A 10,445-nucleotide genomic window follows, 5' to 3' on the forward strand; every position below is an offset into this window, starting at 1 on the left:
GTGTGCGGGCAGCATCCCGTCCGCTACCTGTCTCCTCGCAATGCAGTGTAGTAAGGTACGGGTTCTGTATTCAATATGTGTGCTGAAAATCAGACGGATAGCATCCTACATTCAATGCCGGTGCTTCCTTGGTATTTCAGGTTAAGTGCTGCCACTGGTAACAGCGTGTGCCGTTAGCAGGTAATAGCCGGCAGAACGCTGCAGCTTACAGAGTCAGTGAACATATCACTGATATCCTGGCACATACAGATCTCGCTACACACTATCTGCGGTTTACAGGGACAACATTCCAGAATCAGTGTGGATGTTCCCCTGATAACTATAGCTCAATGCTGCAGCTAGTAACAGTGTGTGCAGATACAGAGTACTGATCGGCAGAACGCTGCGGTCCAAAGACGCACAACAAGTACATTTAAATGACACTAAACAAAGTACATACATTAACCCAGTGTTTCCCCCGCTTACGTGAAACGCCGACGCGCATTTCGCAGTGAGCTTTTTTCAAGGCCTGGAAAAAGCTCACTGCGAAACGTGCGTCAGCGTTTCACGTTCTAAGACAAACCAGCTCAGGAGGAGCCGTCGGTGTGCCCTGTGGTGCTGGACGCTAGCTACGCTCCTTATAAACCACCTGGCAAACCACAGTAATTGTTGCATGGCGACAGGGCTCCGCTTACCAAGTATCAGTTTAATGCAGTGTTTCAGCGTTGCTTGCGGCATTTGGGCCTGAGGGAGGGGGAGTATGGGACGCACTCCTTCGGCATTGGGGAAGCTACGTGCGGCCGCTGCTGCCGAGCAGAGGGGGCCTCCATTGCCAAGTAGAGGGGAGGAGCTTGAAGCGGTGGCCGCCGCCGAAGAGTCCAAGGGGAGGGAACAATGTCTAAGGCTGCCTAGTGGTATCGCCGGCCCTGGGTATGGTGTCACAGTCCAGCGGTCATTTGTGGCATAAGTGGGTTTTGGGAGGCACTGCCCCTGGAAAAGGCGGCAGGTGTGTCCTGCCTTTGCGGGGGACAATTTGGGGTACTTGTGTATTATATGCCTCCTGTTCTCCTGCCCCGTAACTTCCGCCAGTGGGGACCCGCTCACCCTGTGTTGCCCACATGCCCCTATCATGCTTTACCACCCAGCCTCCTGCTCTCATGCACCCTAACTCCCACCCAGTAGGAGGAGACACTGACTCAAGGGCACCGTCCTGTAATCCTGTGCTGCCACGCTGGACCCTCACCCACTGGCAGAAGCTGCACAGTGTCCCCCACCCTCCTCTTTAGTCCCCCGTATGCCCACACTATCTACCACTATTACTACCAGCTTCCTGCTTTCCTGAACCGTAACTTCCACCAGTGGGGAGCCGCTGACTCAGAAACACCCTACTATACTATTGCACACACACACACCTAAACAACATGCACACACAGCCCCCCCCACACCCACAAATGTCACTGTACCCTCCACACTATCAATGTACATCTTACTCTGTAACCGCTTTTTTAATTAAACAAAACAATACACACCCCCTTCCACATCATATGCTCTCTATTTAACACATTTCACCTATAACTCAAGTTGCAATACAGGCATCTTTCATACAATTCTAACCATCTTTCTCATATACAAATGTTCACAAATTAAGGGGGCGCAGCCCCTTACGACGGTGTGAAGAGCACCCGTAGGGCACGATGAATCACCTAGTATATATATATACGCTCCTGAAGACGGAGCGTACAGCTTCGAAACGTAGAGGGAAATAAAAGCATTTGAAAAGTTGCTGCAGTGCCGTGCTGATTTTCTGCCCGCCAGGTTTTGGAAATCCTGTGACGCTATTACATTGTGCAGGGGCACGCAGCTCATCATCCCTATCGGAGAGTGCCGGGCCGTGAGCTGACTATATATATATATATATATATATATATAATCTCGAGTAGCAGGCACTCTCTTTTGTAGAATAACTCGTGCCGGGGTGCCCTGTCAGAGGTGCAGCATACAGGATATCCACATGGGACCGGCACTCGGCGGACTTGAAATCAACGACAAATACCTATACTTTGCTTTTGCTAAAAGCAAAGTATAGGTATTTGTCGTTGATTTCAAGTCCGCCGAGTGCCGGTCCCATGTGGATATCCTATATATATATATATATATATATATATATATATATATACACTTTTAAATCTAATGCTTTGGTGTCCAAGTCTTTATTGTGTCAATGTGATTTACTTTTAGTTCAGCTAGCTTAAAGTGTATGTTAAGGTTTAAACCTAATAAATGTATAGACGCCTAAAGGCCCCCATAAATTATGCAATTTGGGCACGATTTTGCCTGATTGCCTGATGAATCGGGCTGTGAAATCGTCCCAAATCGCATATGGAGACATCCCCTCCGACCCGATGCGCATTGGATTGGAGTCGGGATGTCGGACGGGCTGCACATAAGATTTGCTAAATCTTATGTGCTGCCCGGAGCCGTTCTCCCCCGCAACGGGGGACCTACCAGAGCCGGGCAATTTATCACATGCAAAACTTGGCACATGAAGTGCCATCGCATGTGATCCCTCCCGGGGAGCTGCTGGGACAACTGGGTCTGACTTGTCCTTATGACAAGTCGGACAAATGTAACCTTAAGGGTTTGGTTAGTGTATTAGGGTCAGAGTTCAGAGTTCAGATTAAGCGCATACTTATCTGAATGTCTCTCAGCCATCTCATGCTGGATGTCTTCTCGCCAACTCAAACTCAATATTTACAAAATGGAATTACTTATATTCCCGCCAACTAAGAACAGTTACCATCCTGACATCTCCATCGCTGTTGACAACTCGATAATCTACCCTACCCCACAAGCTCGTTGCCTATGGGTCATCCTCGATTTTGAACTGTCCTTTCTTTCCCACATTCAATCTGTCTCCAAATCATGTTACATGCATCTAAAAAACATATCCAAAATACGACACTATCTCACACAAGACACTACTAAATCTCTTATCCATGCACTCATTATATCCCCTAGGATAGATGTGGATGAGTCCGCACACAAAAAAAGGGGCTTATAAGCATTTTTAATTATCAGAAAAAAACAACATTGTCTCATAACCCAATCCCAGTGTGACCAAGCTCCCAGAGCGAAACGCGCGTCACTTCCGGTCCAGGCGCTCACCTGAGAGGTGAGCCACGGACCACACTGCTTTCCCCAGCACGTCGCTCCCCACCCGCCGAGACTGAACAAGAGAGCCGGTTTGTGAGTATGCAGCAGCACCGCTTAAGTGTATCGCTACACAGAGGACGGTGTGGCTGCGGTGATCCCTATTTTGCCTCTTCTTATTCGCTTTATTTTGCATCAAACTACCTGCCAAGGTTTGGACACAGCAAATATTTATGCTCTATGTGCCGCACACCTATGTATAGAATTATTATTCTTGGTAACTAGTGGCCAGAGTACATATGGCAGCATATAACGGGTGTGTAGGACATAAAGGAAATGTGTGATTGCAGGGGCTGTGTGATTATAAGACTACACATAGCATTTGCTTAATTTGCATGCTTCCCTGAATCCCATGCACAGAGACAGCTTCTTCTCGATGCGAGCAGAGAGAAAAAAAGTGTTTTTCCATGCCTGTTTGTGACTAGAATCTGTGCACCCATATATCTGTGATTGCAAAAACAATTACTAATACAGTGAACCCTAAGGCTTTAGAAATTTATGCAGAGGCCAGGGATCCCGTTCTCCTGATTTACTGTTCAGTCAACATTTATTCACATGTCGACCACTGTGTTGACAGCTTTTGAAAATTGTATTATTTCGGAATAGATATATGACTGTTTGATTTGATGTTCAGTCAACATTCACTCCCATGTCAACCACTGTACAGATAGCATTTGAAAAATAGTGTGATTTGAAGCAATAGATTTTCTCTTGAATTGTTGTACAGTCAAACTCGTATTCACATGTCGACCACGGTGTAGACAGTTTTGAAATTTATTCACATGTCGACCACTAGTTTGACAGCATTGAAAAATTGAGTTATTTCGGAATAGACATATGACTGTTTGATTTTCTGTTCAGTTAACATTCACTCTCATGTCGACCACTGTACAGATAACATCTGAAAAATAGTGTGATTTGAAGCAATTTTTATTTCTTAATTCATTGTTCAGTCATCTCATATTCACATGTCAACCACGGTGTAGACAGCTTTGAAATTGGAGTTATTTCAGAATAAGTATATGACTGTTTGATCCGCTGTTCAGTCAACATTTACTCCCGTGTCGACCCCTGTACAGATAACATTTGAATAATTGTGTTATTTGAAGCAATAAATGTTTTTTTTGAAGAGGTTATGAATGGTCAAACCCAACCCTCTGTAATTCTAACCCAATCTATCCACTCAGTGGTCTCTCTCATTCTGGCAATTGAACACGCATGCCCTGTAAATGCGAAAGCATCAGGACTAGTGCTGGCTTTTGTTTTCAGAACAGCAGAGGATCACTACCTCTGTCCTTCCGTCTGGGTGACACCTACCACTATCTCTCATCTGCCATTCTATGTCCGTAAGGTCAGATGCCAGACAGCAGAATAAGGGCATGTGTGAACACCCCAGACCACCTTTCTCTCCATGAGGTGCACCACAATTTCTGTTGAACTCCTCTGCAAAATCGAGGTTCAGTGAGACCCCTCTAGGTCAAATCAGCCGTTTTCTTTGCACTGCAACACTGCAACAGAGACAATCTGAGCAGATTTTCCTTGACCAATAGAGGCGAACACGGCTTTATATCTTTATTTTAAGGCACATAGGACGGAAATGGTTTAACTCTCACCCAGTATCTGATGTAAATTACATGATACTGGAAAGCAGAATAAACCTGATGCAAGAGGAAGTGCTACTTTTCCCTGCTTCTATAAATAAAAAGAGAAACAGTGTATCAAGAACACCACCATCAGAGGTCTAACTTGCAACAGTTTCAGATGTGGGTCTGACATTCTAGAATAAACTTTTTCTAGGAGTGACAGTGCTGAGACACAAACCCCAGACTCCATAGATTAAAATTTTGATGATTTGACTATACATTTGTACAGGAGTCAAGTTAAAAGGGGTGTGTCATTGTAGAGGAAAGCAGTGAGGACCCCAAATATGGATTTGAGGTCACAGAAGTATACTTGACATATATGTATGCTTTTGAATGATATTTTTTCACCAAATTGGAAACAATTGAAGAAAATGAAATCTATTGTAGATTTGACTCGTTAATTCTGCATGAACTGGGTAAACATGGTTTTGTATTTTTGTATCTTTTAAAAACAAAGATTGATCTATGTACGTATTTGCATAAATTTAAACAAAGCACGTTTTATTTTAAGGCATACCAAATAAAAGTTAATTCTTAAATTACGACAACATACACATAAATTTGATAATAAAAGAGTGCCCCAAAAAGATTATATCAGTCTTTTCTTGCATTCTTGTTGTAAGGCCCCCACTTCACTCATTATATCCCGCATTGATTATTGCAATAGTCTCCTAACTGGTCTTCCCACGAACAGACTCTCCCCACTGCAATCCATTTTAAATGCTGCTGCTAGGCTGATCTTCCTTGTAAGACGCTCATCGTCTGCTGATCCGCACTGCCAGTCCCTCCATTGGTTGCCTGTATCTTACCGTTTTCAATATAAAACCCTCTTGCTAGCATATAAAGCTATTAACAATACTGCACCAGCTTATATCTCTGCACTTATCACAAAATATCCCCCATCTTGACCACTCTGCTCTGCACATGATCTGTGTCTCTCTTCTGCACGGATCACCAGCTCCCATTAACTATTACAGGACTTTCATGGGGCTGCTCCCATCCTATGGAATGCCCTTCCACGCACAATAAGACTCTCCACTAGCCTTCAAACTTTCAAGTGTTCCCTGAAAACTCCCCTCTTCAGGCAAGCCTATCATATTTATATACCACACACATAACCCTATGAGGCACTTATGTATTATATAGCTTCCCTTCTGGACTTGTAACTTGGTGGGACTGCTATGCTATTACTGGTGCCTGTCCTTGTGTTTCTCCTATGTCCCTATAGATTGTAAGCTTGCAGCAGGGCCCTCCTACCTCCAAGTCTGTCTGTTGTTACCCAGTTTGTTTTATCACTGTCTCCTATTGTAAAGCGCAACGGCATCTGCTGCGCTATATAAGAAACTGTAACGGAATCTGCTGCGCTATATAAGACACTGTAACGGAATCTGCTGCGCTATATAAGACACTGTAACGGAATCTGTGCGCTATATAAGACACTGTAACGGAATCTGCTGCGCTATATAAGACACTGTAACGGAATCTGCTGCACTATATAAGACACTGTAACGGAATCTGCTGCTCTATATAAGACGCTGTAACAGAATCTGCTGCGCTATATAAGACGCTGTAACGGAATCTGCTGCGCTATATAAGACACTGTAACGGAATCTGCTGCGCTGTATAAGACACTGTAACGGAATATGCTGCGCTGTATAAGACACTGTCTGTAACGGAATCTGCTGCGCTATATAAGACGCTGTAACGGAATCTGCTGCGCTATATAAGACGCTGTAACGGAATCTGCTGCGCTATATAAGAAACTGTAACAGAATCTGCTGCGCTATATAAGACACTAATGGAATCTGCTGCGCTATATAAGACACTGTAATGGAATCTGCTGCTCTATATAAGACACTGTAACGGAATCTGCTGCGCTATATAAGACGCTGTAATGGAATCTGCTGCGCTATATAAGACACTGTAACGGAATCTGCTGCGCTATATAAGACGCTGTAACGGAATCTGCTGCGCTATATAAGACGCTGTAACGGAACCTGCTGCGCTATATAAGACACTGTAACGGAATCTGCTGCGCTATATAAGACACTGTAACGGAATCTGCTGCGCTATATAAGACACTGTAACGGAACCTGCTGCGCTATATAAGACACTGTAACGCAGGGCTGGGCAACACCGGCCCTCCAGATGTTGATGAACTACACATCCCAGCATGCCTTGCATCAGTTTCAGCATGGCCACATAGCAAAACTAATACAAAGCATCCTGGGATGTGTAGTTCATTAACATCTGGAGGGCCGGTGTTGCCCAGCCCTGCTGTAACGGAATCTGTTGCGCTATATAAGACACTGTAAATAAATAAATAATACTTAAATACAATAAAAAAAGACAATGCACTAAATTGATCTATACATATTTTAATTCATTTAAGGTAATAAAAAGACCCAATTTAAAACAATTCATTTGAAACAAAACACAATTTAGAATAACAATAATATATATGACCTATTTATAATTCATCCCAAAGTCAAATATTATTACATATACTTTTTCCAATGCTCTTACCCACTTGAATCTTGTGTATTAGCAAAAAGGTGGGGAGCCTCCAGTAAAGGTAGTGTTGGGTCAGGTTAGTTGATAACAAATTAGTAGTTGTGTCCAGAAATAGGTTGTATCACATAGACCAGTGTTTTTCAACCACTGTGCCGTGGCACACTAGTGTGCCTTGAACTGTTCTTAAGTGTGCCCCCAGATCTAAAGATGCCCAAACCAGTTTACAGTCACCACCAGTTAAACTGGTCTCTTCTTTTCATGTAAAGGGCCAACGTATTTTATTTTTGTTACCTGTGGGGACCAATGTGATTGTTTTTTATATGAAGACCAATAGGTTTGTTTGTTTTTCCTGTGGGGGCCAATGTGTTTTGCCCTGTGGGGATCATAGTGTGCCTTGGGAATTTGTAAAACTTATTTAGTGTGCCGCAAGGTAAAAAGTTTGAAAATCACTGACATAGACCATGCTGCTATGTGTTCCATATACTACCACTACTTACTTATTTATTTGTCTGACCCTTTTAGCCATGCCTATAGTGACTGAGAGGACTACCGAGTTTTGCGTGAGCACTACTCGTGGTAGGGTGACCGAATGTAGATGGGTGAGTAGACACATTCATTTGTATTTTTGTTATCTAAGTAATTGATTACAGTCACTTAATTGCTGTCACGGTTTCCGAAGGTGACCTGGTTTTATAATCTTAGTATCCAAAGGTTACAATGGTTTAGAACCTTAGCATTGCCTCACTTAGGCCCTTATTCTGATCGGTGCGGCCAGATCATAAATATGCGGCCAGGACCGTGCAGGCGAATCCCTGCCTTCCATACGGATCGCCACCTCCGTCCGTACGCGGATATGTGGCGGTCCGCATGAAAGTGGACGGGGATACGCCTCCTCCATCTTGGGAGCAGCCCCTGCATTCGATGGTCGCCGAACATCGAATGCAGGGCCGCACGCTCCACCAAAAAAAATGTGTAATGTTTAGTCATTACTCGGTGGTTTTATGCTTCGCTGTTCTGTATGTCACAGTCTGTATTACTGGCATTGATGAATACTGGGGTTTGTAGACTACTTTTAGCTCCTGTTGTTATAATTGTCTGTCTGCTTCTCTGTTTCAGGGGCACACAGCGCACGAACGTTCTACTGTTGTTGATTTTATTAAAAAAGGTAAGATCGAAAAAGTTGGGTAGCTTTAATAAAGGCTGGTGTTGGAGGGGAATCTTCAACATAGTACAGATAAAGAAGTGTGGGGGTACTGTTCAGTGCTTCTACCCAACGGTTCTGATTTGCTCAAATAAACAGTCTCATTGAGTTTCTTTAAATGGAAGTTCTTCCTCCAAACACACAACCCTGTGTAAAGGTGGCCGCTATGTTTCTCCGCAGAGGCGTTGCTGTACTGTCTCAAGAAAATGTGTACTAGGAAAAGGGATGAGAAACGGTGCTCTCTAGTGTATTAAGTGTGTTTCCACAATTTGAGGAATATATATATATATAACTAGGTGATTCATCGTGCCCTACGGGCGCTCTTCACACCGTCGTAAGGGGGCCTTAACCCGTGAATTCCTGGATTGCGTGCAATATGGGTTGTGCAGGAGGGGCGGGTATGGAAATACTGCGGGTGCGGGATGGGCGGGTGTGGTGTTTTCTTAGGTGGATATGTGGGTGGAGGAGTGGTGGGTGTGGTATTGTGGTGGTGGCATGGGTGGTGAGGGTTGGGTGTGAGGGTGCCATGGGTGGGGGAGGTTGATTGGGCATGGTGTGGGTGGTGCAGGTGCGGGGGTGCCCTGTGTGGGTGGGTGAGGGGCAGTTGCGGGAGTGCTGGGCAGCTAGCTCGCTTAAGTCCCAGTGGCGCAGCATCTCCGTCAAGGGAAATAGCAGGTTTTGTAAAGGGAGGTTTCTAGGTAGAAGAAATAATAAAAATGATATGCGTTCGGCGGCACGGCACCTTAGGGCGTAAACCAGTAAACTGTAGTGGGATAATTGCAGCTCATTTGCATATACCGTACCCTCATTAGCATAGGTGACTGCCCCTTTTCAGACGCTCGTGCGGGTCACATCCGAAGAAGTTGGGAGGTATGTACTCCATTGAGATAGATATGTAGGAGCAGGTACCTGAGCTGGTGACACTGCTACTGCTGCTACTGCTGCTGCAGCAGAAGTTTTCCGTGCAGGGAGATGCCTGACATTCTCACTGCTGCAGTCAGTGCCGACTCTCCTGGCTCCCCCAGCAAATGTTCAGTCATGGCCTGGCTGTCCCTGCTCACTACAGGCCAGTGTGTGAGTCGCGGCAAAATGCAGTGAATAGGAGGAGCCTATGCCGAAAAGTGGGCGGAGCGAATATCGTGATGCCCGATCCGCAAAAAAAAGAGCTGTAAAACATTTGCTGTATCAGGGGGGGTTATGTTACCGGCCCCTTGCATACCCTACTATCAGTGGGGGTGCCTCCCTCAGCAGCAGAGCAGCAGCTGGACTGAGAAAGCCAGCACAGCTGAGACGGTGCCTTTCTGTCACTCTGTGACTGTGTGTGGGCGGAGGCAAAGAGGTGCTGATAGGCTATTAGCCTATGACTCCGCCCATGACTCCGCCCAGCGTTATACACACAGTCACAGACTGACAGTTCTGGCTAAATATATAAGAGATGTGCATACCGTTTTCAAGTACTTTTGTGCTCAACAAATAAGTGATGTTTGGATATCTTGTCCTTGTGGTTACAAGGATGCTACCCGGATATATTGAGCCTCTCAGGGCTGACTTCCCACAGATTTACCAAGGTCCAAACATCAGTGCCACATAGTGATTAAAAGGAAAACTCCAATTAAAATTTTTAAAGTGCTGTTGTAGAAACAGTCTCTGAGAGAGGCTCAATATATCCGGGTAGCATCCTGGTAACCACAAGGACAAGATATCCAAACATCACTTATTTGATGAGCACAAAAGTACTTGAAAATGGTACGCACATTACGGATGGTGTAGTGGTTAGCATTACCGCCTCACAGCGCAGAGGTCATGAGTTCAATACCCACCATGTGTTATATATACGGGCAGTACGGATGGTGTAATGGTTAGCATTACCGCCTCACAGCGCTGAGGTCATGGGTTCT

The 10,445-nt window shown here is 44.9% G+C and overlaps 1 protein-coding gene across 1 annotated transcript in view; it reads left to right on the plus strand.

Moving 5' to 3' along the window:
- The window catches only part of LOC146058692 (E3 ubiquitin-protein ligase TTC3-like), a 74,004-nt gene that overhangs the window by 16,090 nt on the left and 47,469 nt on the right, over positions 1-10,445 (plus strand). The window contains exons 2-3 of the mRNA XM_083170952.1: positions 7,869-7,945; positions 8,463-8,511. Coding sequence (XP_083027078.1) covers positions 7,871-7,945; positions 8,463-8,511 — 124 coding nt within the window. The 5' untranslated portion in view covers positions 7,869-7,870. The remainder of the gene's footprint in view (positions 1-7,868; positions 7,946-8,462; positions 8,512-10,445) is intronic.

Source organism: Crinia signifera, chromosome 2 (assembly GCF_055691185.1).
Source record: "Crinia signifera chromosome 2, ASM5569118v1, whole genome shotgun sequence".
Lineage (NCBI taxonomy): Eukaryota > Metazoa > Chordata > Amphibia > Anura > Myobatrachidae > Crinia > Crinia signifera.